The 14,869-nt window shown below is 36.8% G+C and overlaps 1 protein-coding gene and 1 pseudogene across 1 annotated transcript; both read left to right on the top strand.

Moving 5' to 3' along the window:
• Positions 1-2,618: 2,618 nt before the first annotated feature.
• On the top strand, positions 2,619-3,811 carry LOC124102686 (T-complex protein 1 subunit epsilon-like; annotated as a pseudogene).
• Positions 3,812-9,756: 5,945 nt separating this feature from the next.
• Positions 9,757-13,383, top strand: Rpl34 (ribosomal protein L34). The gene is made up of 5 exons (XM_046459176.2): positions 9,757-9,866; positions 11,200-11,273; positions 11,355-11,454; positions 11,775-11,878; positions 13,248-13,383. Exons 2-5 carry the CDS (start codon positions 11,209-11,211, stop codon positions 13,330-13,332), a joined length of 354 nt encoding a protein of 117 aa, XP_046315132.1. The 5' UTR covers positions 9,757-9,866; positions 11,200-11,208; the 3' UTR covers positions 13,333-13,383.
• Positions 13,384-14,869: the final 1,486 nt, after the last annotated feature.

Genomic DNA, 14,869 nt, shown 5'->3' with positions numbered 1-14,869 from the left:
CATCCATTGTGTATGAGCCTCAGTGGCATGTGTTCCTCTGTTCATTCTCCCAGCTCACCCATCATGTAGGATTATTATCCCCACATGAAAAATAAAGAGACAATCCCAGTAAGGTTACCCTGATTTCGGATGGCCAAAGCTCATGAAGAGGAAGAAATCAAAAGAGATGGCATGAGAAAAATAGAGTTGAAGCCTTTGAGCATAGCATTTAAAACCTTCCATGATCTGGCTTCTGACTATCTGCCAAACTCATGCTCTTTGTACTCTACACCATTAATTCATCCAAAATCAACCTCCAAGCATTAACACACTGCCAGAATTTAGTGCATGCCTTTTATACCTTATTAATAATATATATATATCATTAATATATTTTTGATGGTTGCTTTAATGTTTGGAGACTGGCAGAAATTCGGTCATTATGGTTATAAATTAGTAGGCCTGTTTGTATCTAAAATAGCAGTAGTGATCTCCATCATCATAAGTACATTATTTTTAAATAGCAAGTACAAACAGAAAATCATATATTATATATGTATGACTTTATATATAGGTATTACATATAGATATATATGTATATACATATATATGTTTTAGAAGAAAATAAGCTTTTCTCAGTTTCTTAAACACCCCCCCCCCCCATCAGGGAATGAAATTATTAGTTGTTTTGTTTCTTTTATTAAAAAAGTTACTAACAATAGGAACATCTATGGGAATTTCCCACAACTATTCTTTCCTTGATCTTTCAATCATTCCCCTCCTCTACTCTAAGTAACATTGTCCAGCAAGACAACAGAGAGCACAATGACCAACAGAAACTTATTTCATTAGTAAGACAAGAAACCGCTGCATTAATGTCATTTTGAAGCTAACCTATGGGGGATTTAATACAGTTGTTCTCTAACAATAGAACTTGGTTCATTTGCTACTTAAGACATGATTATTTAAATTGAAGTTAATTGGTTTCCTTACTCCCCTTTAGGGCTTTAGGCACAGAACATTTCTATTAGAAAAATCTAATTTGTTCTCAAATTCTTAGTCTAAAATTTACAGTGGTTAAAATGCACTGATATTTTAACTATTTGTAGCAACAGTTATCTCTAAACTCCAGCTCAAGCTGACAAAGTAATTAAAGATGCAGTGACACATTTAGCAGGATTCAAGAGAAAACCCAGAGCAGCCGAGAAAGTGATGAGCAGGGCCTCAGAGGCTGAGAAAATCTTGGGCCTCTCCTGATACTTTTCTTAAGGTTCTCAATGTCAATTAAAAATGAAGACATGCCAGAGAAAGATCACTAAAAAATATGACATATTTCAAATGTTTACATTGAACCAATTAATGCATTAATATCTAAGAATTTAATGTAAATACTATAATTGAGCTTCCTGCAAATAATCACAAGGTTAATAAGATATATTAATTCATGGTGCAGTACAGGCTATGAGGCATAGTAATAGGATAAAGTGCAAAAGTTCTACAATGAAAATCTTTCATTGTCCTGACTGTATGTAATAATTGTAAATTTTTTTATTTGAAGTTCAACTTGAATAGTAGGCTCAAGTCCAAATGCCCCCTCTCACCATTCCTTAATGGGCTCCACTTTCTTCCCATTATTTTTTAAAAAATATTTTTAAGTGCTTACCAAGCAACGCTCCAGGCATTATAAAAACATCAGTTAATAAAGAAAAGTGATACATGCCTGTAATCCCAGGGGTTTAAGAGGCTGAGGCAGGAGAATCATAAGTTTAAGGCCAGCCTCAGCAACTTAGTGAGGCCCTAGGCAACTCAACAAGACCTTGTCTCTAAATAAAATGTAAGAAGTGCTGGGGATGTGGCTGAGTGGTTAAGCACCCCTGGGTTTAATCCCCGGTCCCAAAATCGTACAAAACATCCCCAGCCTTGTGGAGTGTATTTCTAGTGAAGACAGACAATAAACAGCAAGCAATAAGCATAATAAATAAATATATACATGTTAAATCTTAAGTGTGAAACAATAGGAACAGTTTGGGGGACCTAAGGGTGCCATTAAGGAGAGCAAAATGTAATTCAAATGAGACAGAATAAGCCTCACTGCAAAAATGACCTTGAGCAAACATGTAAAAGAAATGAGGGTGAGCCATGCATATACATAGAAAAACAGCAATCCAGGGACAGAAACAGACAGTAAAACATGGACATCAAGTTGCCTTTGTACAAACTGGAAAAATGATTCCATTATCCCCAAAATATTATCCACTACCTTAGTTGTTCTAAAGAGGAATTTAAGTTATCACATTAATAGGTAGTGTGAAGGAAATTTACAAATCCAATACCCATTCCTGACATAAAAAGTAAATTAAGAAATGCTAATTAATGGCTATTTTCTTAATACATAATTTAATGGAGAATACTGCAAATTTTCCTACTAAAGTCAGGAACAAGGCAAAAAGGACCATTAGCTACACTACTGTAGAGTACTGTTATTTGTGGTATCAGCTAATGGGATTGGACAGGAGGTATAAGAACTAGAAACACCAAAGTTAATTTTAAAGGTTAATAATAAGAAGAAAAATTTAGTAAGGTAGCAGGAAAACAAAAATCCATTGCCTTCAATTTAAAAGAACATAGTGAATGGAATAATGGAAAAGAAGTCATTTGCATTAGCAACAAAGCAAATAAAATACCTAGAAACAAACTTAATAGGAAACATACAAAGCCTATATGACAAAACTTTAAAAACTGCAAAATCCACACTGGGCTCCAAAGTTGTTAACAGTTGTCATTGACAAATGGCCAAGATTACTGTGAATGCTGTCCTCACAGATACGGAATGGAAAGATGTTGACTTTGAGCTCAACAAAGTAGAAGACAAAGTGGGTGGGAGGCTGGAGGACACCAAACTTATTCAGGGTGTAATCGTGGAAAAGGATTTCATCACCCACCTATGCTAAAAAAAAAAAATAGAAAATGCTAAACTTGCAATTCTCACATGTCCCTTTGAACCACCTAAACCAAAGACAAAGCACAAGCTGGATGTACTCTGTGGAATATTTTAAAGCCCTTCAAAAATATGAAAAGGAGAAGTTTGAAGAGATGATTCAACAAATTAAAGAAACTGGTGCTAACCTAGCCATTTGCCAGTGGGGCTTTGATGATAAAGCAAATCATTTACTTCTTCAGAATAACCTGCCTGCAGTTCATTGGATAGGAGGACCTGAAATTGAGCTGATTGCCATTGCAATGGGAGGATGGATTGTCCCTTGATTCTCAGAACTCAAGCTCAAGAAGCTGGGCTTTGCCAGTCTGGGTACAAGAGATTTCATTTGGCACAACTAAAGATAAGATGCTTGTCATTGAGCAGTGCAAGAATTCCAGAACTATAAACATCTTCATTAGAAGAGGAAATAAGATGATCATTGAAGAAGCAAACGGTCCCATCATGATACTTTGTGTGTCATCCAGAACCTCATCCATGATAATAATGTGGTGTATGGAGGTGGTGCTTTGGCAGTTATCCAAGAGGCAGATAAATGCCCAACCTTGAAGCAGTAGATCATGAGAACTTTTGCAGACGCATTTGAGGTCATCCCCATGGCCCTTTCTGAATACAGTGGCATGAATCCCATCCAGATGATGACTGTAGTCAAGCCAGACAAGTTAAGGAGATGAACCTGTTCTTGGAATTGGCTTTTTACACAAGGGTGCAAATGATATGCAACATGTCATAGAAATCTTGATTAGCAAAAAGCAACAGATATCTCTTGCAACACAAACTGTTAGAATGATTTTGAAGCTTGATGATATTTGTAAGCCTAGAGAATCTGAAGAATAAAAAAGAAGTTTAGAATAAAATGTAGTAGCAAGATCCACTATTGCAATTAAATAAATGAGTGTCTTGTGATGCAGCTACAGTTATTTATTATTACTTCCCTTTTTCAGATACTTCAGATGCTGTAATAAAAATAGTTGTTTGGTAACCATGATTTCACCTGTTCAGAGCTGTGTAATTGTAACAGAATGCTGTTTCACAAGCTTTTGTATTCATTAAAAAGATCTCTTTAAACAACAACAACAACAAAAGAAAGAAAATAAGTCAAGATGGAAAATTTCAATCTAGAATGGGAAGTGGAAAGCTTAGAATTGAAAATACAATAACTCACATTAATGAGTTGGATGAATTTCACAGTACATTAGACATAGCTGAAGAAAGAACTAGTGAACTGAAAGGACAGGAAAAAAGAAGTCTGAAGCAAGGAAGAACAAATAGTTGCAAGTTTTAAAAAGACAGATATAAATCATGGAGGTTTAAAATATGATCCTAAAATCAGTGATACTTTATTCAAGAGTAAGGATATATTTACCTATCCTTTGAATCTGGGTGGGCTTGTGTCAGTCATGACCAATAGATTATGTCAGAAGTGGTGCTATGTGATTTCCAAGTTTCAGTTATAAAAGGTCATGCAGCTTCTGCTGGTTATCTTAGAATACTTTCTAAGATGTTCTTTCTTGAGAACCTCTCTTTCAGAAACAAGCTGCCATTTGTGAAAACTCTAGTCCTTACAAAATGGCTAGATGTGAATGTGCTGGTTGAAAGTTCCAGGTGAGCCAGGTATTGAATTTAAAAAGTATTCAGATGATTCTAGCCCCTCTCCAATGGCTAGCTTTATATGTCAACTTGACTGGGCTCAAATGTTGAGAGCCACAGCCGAAGGGGCCCCAGCAAACTTCCAGCTGCCAGCTGATGATTGGCTCACAGTGCCCCAGCAAACTTTTAGCTGCCAACTGATTGGCTCCTCTGCGGTGATGCTCATTGGGCTGTTCCCCCCCCCCCCCCATGGAGCTGCTCATTGGGGGACTTTTTTTTGGCTCTGCCCACAGGATCCAGCCAATCAGCCTCAAGAGCAGGAGGAGTTGGGGGAGTGGAGAGGCTTGTGGGAAGCCGGTGGTGGCAGTTGGGCTCTGAAGGTTTTTCCTGAGGAGCTGGGTGGTTTGGTGTGTGTGTTCTAAAAATAAAGTTCGTTTCTTTTGACAAGTGGCTCCTGAATTGTGCCCAGCCAGGCTGCAGCACTCAAATAGCTAGTAAAATATTATTTCTGGGTACATCTAATGCAGGTTTTTCCAGAAAAAATTGGTATTGGAATCAATATATGTAACCTTCACCAGTGCAGGTGGGCATTCAATATGCTGGGAGCCTAGATAGAAAAAAATGTGGAGAAAAGATGAATTTTCTCTCTGTTTGGCCTACAACATTCATTTTCTTCTGACCTATACATCAGTGCTCCTGGTTCTTAGGACTTTGGACTCTGGAACTTGCACCATTGGTTTTCCTAGTTATCCAGGTCACAGATAGAGAGATCATGGAACCCCTACAGTCTCCATAATCACATGAATCAATCCCTAATCATATGAACCAATTCCTATAATTTCTATAATAAATAGATAAATAACCTATTGGTTCTGTGTCTCTGGAGAACTCCAATTACATCCCATCTGCTCAAGTCACCCCCCACTGAGGTTCTATTCATTGGTATTAAAGACAAACTGCAGAAATTACTGACCCAAGGAATCCATGAACATACTAAAATGCTTGTTATTTAATGCTGTTAAGTCTTCATTAGTTTATTATGTAGCAACTGATAACCAGAAAAATATCTAGAGATACAATGATATGAATGCAGTATACATTGGAATTTCAAAAAGAGAAAAAAATGGGGCAATAGCCATACTTGAACAGGTTATAAGTGAGAATTTTCTAAAACTCATGAAACACATCAAAAGAAAGATTTGAAAATTCCTATAAAGGGCTGGGGGAGTTGCTCAATGGTAGAGTACTTGCCCAACATGTGTGAGGGCCCTCAGTTCAATCCCCAATACTTAAAAAAAAAGGTATATTGTAGTAAAACTAATGCAAACCAAACCTAGAAGACTGCTAGAGGAAAAAAAAACATAAACAAAACACCAATTCCTTCTAAAGGAGTGAAAATAAGACTATAATTTCTGACTTCTTATGATAGAAGGAAAAAAAGAAAGATATGTTCAAAAAACAGAAAAACAACTGGAAGCACTGAATTCTATATGAAGTATATAATGGCTACCAGCACATTCCTTCAGCCCTCTTTGGATTTTGACTTTATTTATGATCAACTGATTAGTAATCTTAATTATATTGGCAAAATTCCCTTTACCATGTACCTTATGATCCACCAATTCCAATAAACTCAACTGAAATATGTACACTATCTTCATCCAAAGACATGTATCATGATGTTCACAGAAGCACTAGTCATAATAGCCCAAACTTGGAAAGCACTCAATCCCTTGAACAGGAGAATAATAAGTAAGTGCTCAGTGAAATGCTACATAGCAGTAAGAATGAAAAATAATATGGAGGAGCCAGGTGCAGTGATGCACGCCCGTAATCTCAGCAGCTCAGGAGGCTAAGGCAGGAGGATCACGAGTGCAAAGACAGCTTCAGCAGAAGTGAGGTGCTAAGTGACTCAGTGAGACCCTATTTCTAAATAAAATACAAAATACGGCTGAGGATGTGGCTCTGTGGTTGAATGCTCCTGAGTTCAATTCCCAGTACCCAAAAAACAAAGAAAAATAATATAGATGAATCTCATAAACATAAAAATTGAGCAAAAGAAGTTAGACAAAAAGAATTGTCATATAAAATGCAAAAAATAGGACATATACGTGGGGTTAGAAATCAGGATTATCCTTAGAAAGCTGGCAAAGGAACAGAAGGAGGAATGGAGACCCACTTGGAGCACTGAGGATATTGTCTTCAACTGGGTGTGTTTAATTTGTAAAAATTTCTCATGATATATGCTTATTATTTGTCAATATCTTAAATTATGGCTTCTAAAAATCTTGAAATATCTAAAAATAATCTTTGCCAAATAGCTAGAAATAATAGAAGAATCACTCAAGATAGTTGAAAGTAAAATTTAATAAACAATGTACTATGTTTCTAAATACTAGCAACAAATAACTAGATGACATAGTTTAAAAGTCACCATTACAACAGAATAAGAAAATGTCAGGTACCTAGAAATTAATCTAACAAAAGTCATGCAAATCTCTATAGAAAAAAAATCATAAAACTTTATTCAGGGACATTAAAGAGGACTTAAAAACATGGAGAGATATATTATTTTACTTAGAAAAACTTCATATAAATATATTAGTTTTTCTCTAGTTGATCCATAGATTTAATGCAGATGTAAACAAAATCCAGATTATCTGACTCTAAAATGTATCTGGAAAAGAAAAAGTCAATAATTTCCTTTCTGTAAAGATGGAAATATGGTACATATGTGCCCTTCCTGTGGATAGGATTTACTAATGAATGAAGAAAATGTGAAACTGATTTAAAAAAATAAAAGACAAAGTGACAAGTGGTACACAATAAAAAGGCAGATACAGACCCACAGATCTATAAGCTTCGGTATATGACAAAGTTACTATATCAGATTGGTGAGGAAAGAAGTGATAATGCAGTAAATGAAGAAGGAAAAGATGGATATTCACATGGAAATAAAGAAAATTGTATCTTTAACTCATTCTATACAGAAAAATAAAATTCTAAATGATTCTATAAAAAGGCTTTAAGTTATTAGAAGTTATAGGTGAATATCTTCTACACCTGAGTAGAAAAGGATTTTTTAAACAGGACATAAAAAGCACAAACTCAGAAAAAATTGATGAATTCGACCACATTAAAATTAATAACCTTTATCAAAACCCTTTAAATAAACAAATGTTAAACCTCAAAGGTTCCCAGTACAAACCAGAAAAAAAAATCTAGGATAGGTTCATCACAAATTCATAAAATATTTAGTAAGTGTACCCAGAAATTAATGAACAGAGAACCGAAATGGAGAAAAAGATTAATAAAAAACAAGTGAGGTCCTTTGAAATTTTTAATAAGATGGCCATATCTCTGGCAAGACTGATCAGGAAAAATGCAAATTCAGATTGAAAGAGAGGAAAAAATTACATTATAAAACTAGGTTAAGTGCAATATGGGAAAACTACAATAGGGAGATGGCTTTTTCTTTTCTGGTATGGTGGGGGGGGGGGAGCATGGACAGAAATGTAATTTGCAATACAGTGTGTAAAGGGCTCCCATCTGTGCACTCATCTGCCCAGCAGAATCTTTCTAGAAATATAGAGAACATATTCTTAGTAAATATTTGCATTCATTCATTCAAAAACCAGTCTTGGCTCTCTATGACAGCTTCCATCCAAATGGCTAACACAGAAGAAGAGGATTTCATAAGTCAAAAATCAAAAAACTGGAAAGGAGAAAAACAGTTCATGACCAGATTAGGAGAGGAGCAGCTATTTAAGAGGGAACCTTCCATCTGGTGCCATGACAAAGATGGCAACGATGTGGGGCATAACAGAATTAACAAATCACACAATTCAAGGCAGACATCTATTATGGACAGTGCATCTGCCCTCACTCTCCTGATTTCTGAGTTTGCTAGTTGGATTGAGAAACCTAAAGAAAACTTGAGTGGGTACAGGGGTGCTCTATTCCAAATCCTCTCTTCTGAGGGCCTTCCTCACGACACTGCCTATGACTTCAGGAAGGTGCCATGGTCAAGATACGACAGGCCAATAAATGGCTAATGTGTGAGCACAAACTCCCTTGATGGTTTGTGACATCTATGAAGAGCCATCTTAATTCCAGAGCTCCCTATTAGGTAGCTGAGGCCTCAGTTACTACCACATAGTGAGTCACCTGATTCTGCCCTCTTCAGCTCCTTCAGTTGTATTTTCTGTGAGCCCTCTCCAATAAACTAGCACTCAGTTCTCTCAGTATACTTCTGGGGAACCTCATCTAAGATAAAAACTTAAAGGCTCCTTTAGCATGCTCCCTTAAGAGTCCAAGCAAAGCACTCATGACTTTTTTGGAGGTCATGAATCCCTTTGACAATATGATAAAAGGTAAGAACTCAATTTTCAGAAAAAATACAGACTCTTAAACCTTAAACGTACTTTTTTTTAGAGATTTTTATCCTTCCTTTTCCTTGTCTTTATAGCCCACCTCAAATTTTACCACTCAGGGAAAGCCTGAAGTAGCTCTTTGTACATGATCACAAAATTAGTCACCATTTATTGAGCACTAACTCTCTGTAAGACCCTGTGCTAAGTGCTTGGACTTTCAGGATGCCTTTGATCATGACATAACACTGCAAGGTAGTTACTAATATCTTCCTTTTAAAGATTTAAGGGCTTGGCCAAAGAAACATAGTTAGTAATTAACAGATACTGGCTTAACACTCTAATTTGTTTGTAAAGCTTGTACCCTGAGTAAGTGACAAAAAGACTGGAAGGTCCTCGAAGGTCAGTCATCTAATGAGGTGTCAGGATTTAAATCCAGGTCGAACTCCAGAGGTCGCGGCTCTTTAAGTTAAACTCGTCGTAGAGCCCGTGCTAATGAAGGAAGTTGACTTTGTCCAGCCTCGGTAGTTCTGGGTTCCTCTGTCATTAGTGTATGCTTCCACAACCATTCCCAAAACATCTCCGTGAGGCGTTGCTCCACACTACTAGGGAATTTCCCCACCCACTGCAGACTCGGTTTAGGGCGGCGACGATATGCGTCCCCGCCTACCAAGGGAGATGCGTCGGCTTCCGTACAACATGGCGGCATTCTTACCGTCACGCCGCTGGTTCTAACGCCACTTCCTGTCTTGCGCATTCGTATTTGACTTTTGACCTCTCCGCTGCTTTCTTCTTCCTCTTCCGGGGACTGGGTTTAGAGGTATGGTGTCTTGTTTTTTCTCTGTGTACTTATGCCCTGTACAATCGGCCGCCATCCGAGAAATCGCGGGAGCAGGGAGCTCTTAGGAATAGTTCTTTGAATTGGCGTGAGGGTAAGGGGCATAACAGGGAGGCTGTTGGTGAAAAGGTCCTGTACTTTTAGCTTCGAAAAACCGTCAATCCTGGCTGCCCTTCCGAGGAAGCGAGGAGCCGGAACTCTACCTTGGTAGTGCGGCATTTGGAGGCACAAACCAGTGGTGGCTGCGTTGATTGAGTCTGGGAAGTCGCCGAGCATTTTTAGATCATAACACCCTCGTTTTAGTATCTCGGCAGTAGAAGTCCTGCTTAGGGAGGGAGAGGAACCTGGCAGTTTTGGATAGTTGCTTCAATGCCAGCTTCTGTTTTCGGCGATAGTAAGGGAGAGAAAATGTGTTAAAGGGAGTTTTTCGTGTTGGTTTTGGAGATGAAAAAGAAATAGTGGCTTCTTGGGTCTCAGTGGCCTTCTGTGTCAGTATCGGTGTCTGATGGCTGCGTGTTAGTGTAATGTTAGTAAGCAGGTTATGACATCAAAGGCACTTCACAGTTCTGTGGTGAAGCGGTTACAAAGTTTGGAACAAAGATTGAGCTGGTTTTTCTTACCCTTTTTGTTAATTGGAATAGTTCATTCCCAAATGAAATCGTTTGTTGTATGGCCGATTTGCTAAGTAGCAACATCAAGTCGCAGTTCCATTTTATAAATGGAGGGGGAAAGTGGTGCCATAGTCCAAACACACCGAAAACCAAAGAAAGGCAGGTTTTCTTGACTAAAATGCTACTTTGGGGCAAGACCTGGAACCCTGAATGCATCTTAATATGTGCCACCCACAGTTGGGAAAAATAGTTTATCATTTAATCTTAATGACAACTTTCTAAACTAGGTAAAATATCCCATTTTAGAGGAAAAAATGCAAACTCTTCAGTATATTTTGCCATTGAATGGAATAGCTAAGGATTCAACTTTAAGGGGTCACTTTTCTCTTTATTTAAACTGAGGTTTCTCCTACTTACCAGGTACTACATTTCTGGACCCCACTCCTAACAAAATCTGGCTCTTTGAAGAAGGAGCCTGTTAACCAAAATTTTAATGAAGTGCCACATTTGATTTATCAGTGGGAGAAGTGACATTCATTTTCGCTTTAATGTAAAGTCTTTTAAAATATCTTGGGGCTGGGGTTATGGCTCAGCTGTAGAGCAGAAGCATGGCTTGTGCAAGGCCCTGGGTTCCATCCTCAGTGTCACATAAAAATAAGTAAATAAATGGAATAAAGTTTTTTTAAAAATCTTAATATAAAGGTATTACTTATAAATGTGTATATGCACATATGGATGATATAAATTATGTGATGATGCATTGAGCTTTGAATTGTTTGTAATGACAAAACTTGATTTTATTAATTTTTAATTTAGGCACTCAGAATGGTTCAGCGTTTGACATACCGTCGTAGGCTTTCCTACAACACAGCCTCTAACAAAACCAGGCTGTAAGTATTTCCAAAATTTAAAATATATATTGGCATTTACTTCACTGAATACTGAACTGTTTACTATTATCTCACTTTTAGGTCTCGAACCCCTGGTAATAGAATTGTTTATCTTTATACAAAGAAGGTTGGGAAAGCACCAAAATCTGCATGTGGTGTGTGCCCAGGCAGACTTAGAGGGGTAAGTGATGTTTCTGCCATGAACAATATATAGTAAGGGTTTAACTTGTGTGCATTAATCCCTTGATAAGAAAATGAATGAAGGAAAGGGCACCACTAAGATGATTGAGAATTGGTAACCCTCTTAAGATCCAAATCAGTTCAGAACGTGGATTGTTTTTTATTTTTTAAAACCAATATGGAAAGTGTGGTAAATGTCCTTTGAAATATATTGGTACACCATTTCCCTTTGTAACCTAGTTTACATTTGAATTTACCACCCAACAAAACCGGGCAAAGTTATTAGTATCATAAGGTAATTTCAATATTTTCCTTATGCAGGTTCGTGCTGTGAGACCTAAAGTTCTTATGAGATTGTCTAAAACAAAAAAACATGTCAGCAGGGCCTATGGTGGTTCCATGTGTGCTAAATGTGTTCGTGATAGGTAAGTGAAATGTTTAAATCAAATGGACTTTTTTTGGCAAATATATATATGTGTGTGTACTACAAGTTCAAAGCTCGGGAATACTTAATGCTAGATAAATTAAAAGATTGCAGTTTTATGAGGGAGGCAGGTAAGAAGACCTGCATAGATGGAAAAGTAGAAGAGCCGGACTGAAGGATTTTACAGGATAAAAGGCAGGTTTTCTGCTTAGATCTTAAAAATATGGGAATTTGTGCATTTTGAGCAGTGCAGACTCCTTTGGTGTGCTATAAACAAATTAAAGCATGGTGATGGTGAAGTCATTGGATCAAAAAAGATGGGTATTTGGAAGGTAGAGTTTCTCTTTGCAAAGGGTGAGGAAATGACACTTTAAGACCTGATGGCTGAATTGTGGGGAGCGGAAATGTAGAGGGCTGTGTCTTTAGTTATAGGAAAGAATTGTAGTAGTAAAGGTAAATGTAGTATTGAAGTTTATGTCGTCAATGTGTATTAGTCAGGTGTTAAATTCACATAGCCAGTAAATGACAAGGTCAAGATTGAGTCCAGATTTTTTTAAGACTTTTAATCTTAACCCTACTGGTTTCATTAAATTGCCTCTAAAGAAGAACTCAGTGGAAGGAATTGAGTTCAAGTGAAGAAGTTGATTCAGAGGAGTAGTTTGCCTCCAGTCTATTCAGGTGGTTCTACAAAGTGGTCTAGCTGAGTCCTAAACCACATTTTTTGACACCATACCTTGCATGTGCCGTTCTGCCTTTATAAAGGGGCACTAAATTATGACTTCTGGAAGAAACAGGAAAACTATAAGCTGAGTCACGAGCTTCAAGCTACAGTTGATTGGCTTTTTACTAGTAAACTTTATTGAATCTAATTATTTGGGCACATTAAGATAAATTCTCAGGCCTAGCTCTTCCCTTATTTTTAGTTCTATCTCATAGCTGATTTTTACTGAAAACTTGCAATAACATGACTAGAACATTCTAAGATATTTTGCTAATGAAGTAATATCCATGTGTTTTGAATCCCAATGATTAAGAAATTGTAAGTGGAAACTTACTAAGTGGTGGGGTGGTCTCTTGTGGTTATGATTTTATAAGTTGATCATGACTCAGAAGAGGAGGGCAGATAATATGACTTGCATGGAATTATAGAATTACATGTTTTGTTTTTAATATTTTCTTAGTTTTAGATGGACTCAATATCTTTATTGCTTATTTTTAAGTGGTGCAGAGGATCAAATCCAGTTCCTCACATGTGCAGGGCAAGCGCTCCACCACTAAGCTACAAGCCCAGAATGACTTGTTTTTCCAGGTTTCTTGATGGCTTTACTTTCATATTTTGGAGACTATTCATAAAATATTTTTCTTTCTAGGATCAAGCGTGCTTTCCTTATTGAGGAACAGAAAATCGTTGTGAAAGTGTTGAAGGCACAAGCACAGAGTCAGAAAGCTAAATAAAAAAAAATGAAGCTTTGAATAATAAAAAGTCAAAAGGCTTGTTCTGTGTTATTTGTGTTTTGTTATGTTTTAGTATACAGGATTGCTTTCTACATTATTTGAGACCCCTATGATTTTAGTTGATTTTATTTTTCTAAAGGAAACAATAATTGAAGATAACTAATTGCTATAATTTTTTGATGGCAACTCTAGCTACTATTTTGCCACACAAATGTCTTTTCTCAAGCATAGGAATGGTTTAGGGGAAATCATCCTGTTCAAGCCTTGATACCACCTTGATAGTTTTCATAGCATGTCTTTTTTACATCACCTAGTCAGAAACTCAGATCATCAAGTTACTTGGAATGGAACATTTTTACACCATACACTTCTAAATCCTTAGTTGAATTCAGCAATGGTGTCTTAACCCCTCCAACAAGTACTGGACTCCTACTGTCTATAAAACCTTAGGGTGTGGGTGTAGTGAAATTGAAAGTGGATTTGTGGTCCAGGTCAGAACATTAAAATACAGAACTTTTATTTTCTTCTGGTAACTACATAATATTGTTTCTGACAATCCTGTGACAATTTGATTGTTGCCATTTTACAATTAAGGAAACAGGAAGAGCTTGTGCACAACCAGAAAATTTTGAACCTTTTGCAAGGCTTTTTGCTGATGGTTTAAATTAAAATTTAATTTAGTAATTTAAAATGCTGTGGGTTCCCTGACAAATGCCTTAGCTGAAATGATAGATGACCCTTACTATCAATATTGATGGACATTGAGATTTATTAGGTTTCCTCCCAAATCTGTTCTGAGAATTGTTAAGCATTCAGGTTAATGGAATTGTCTTTTTTATAATGTTTAATTGCAGTATTAAAAATGGGATTTTTTAGATAGGGGCATAATAAAAAAAGCTTTTGACCTCTAGAGTAGATTAATCTTACGTTTTCCCATGACAGGCTTGTATATTGTACTGTAGCAAGGTATTTTGCTCCCTATGGTGGGTGTTGGTCTAGGAGTCTTATAACATTTTCAAACAACAGTGAGCCCTAAAACAATAAAATAGATTACCTACTGATTGCTCTGTTGACTAGTTTTTACAAGGCTTGAGGTAATTTTTCAAAGATAGCTACAAAGGAGAAAGCCTCAATTTGCCGGCTCAATATAAAGTTTTTGCTGGTCCAGGCTCTTCTTGCCTCTCTACTTCTCCCAAGTTTGGTACAGCATGACTAAACACAGGCTCTTAACTGGTGGGGACTATCAAGTTTCAGCAAAATAAGAAATGGGTTAACTAAGAAATTTGAGAAGCTAAAGCATACATACTTTTCAAAGAATTAAACATCTTTGCAAACAATTTGGAAAGTATGAGAAAGCAATGAAAAGAATCTCATTTAATTTTAATAGATATTTTTCCCTCCCATTTTTTTTCCCCACAGCATAAGGTAGATATTATACATCAAAATTGAAAGCATACTGTATAAATCCTCAACCCTTACCCCCCCTCACACACAAGCCCTGAGATTGTTTTGAAAAATTTAGTGGCTATGCCATCAA

This window comes from Marmota monax, unplaced genomic scaffold (genome assembly GCF_021218885.2).
Source record: "Marmota monax isolate L192 unplaced genomic scaffold, Marmota_monax_Labrador192_F-V1.1 WCK01_AAM20220418_F8-fsc00002, whole genome shotgun sequence".
NCBI classification, from domain to species: domain Eukaryota; kingdom Metazoa; phylum Chordata; class Mammalia; order Rodentia; family Sciuridae; genus Marmota; species Marmota monax.
The sequence above is the reverse complement of the archived record's forward strand: the minus strand, read 5'-3'. Positions and strand labels throughout refer to the sequence as shown.

Coding starts and splice junctions, on each gene's coding strand:
- Rpl34 (XM_046459176.2), top strand. CDS start 11,209: ATGGTTCAGCGTTTGACATACCGTCGTAGGCTTTCCTACAACACAGCC. Junction 11,455..11,774: donor GCCCAGGCAGACTTAGAGGG/GTAAGTGATGTT, acceptor TTCCTTATGCAG/GTTCGTGCTGTGAGACCTAA. Junction 11,879..13,247: donor GCTAAATGTGTTCGTGATAG/GTAAGTGAAATG, acceptor TTTTCTTTCTAG/GATCAAGCGTGCTTTCCTTA.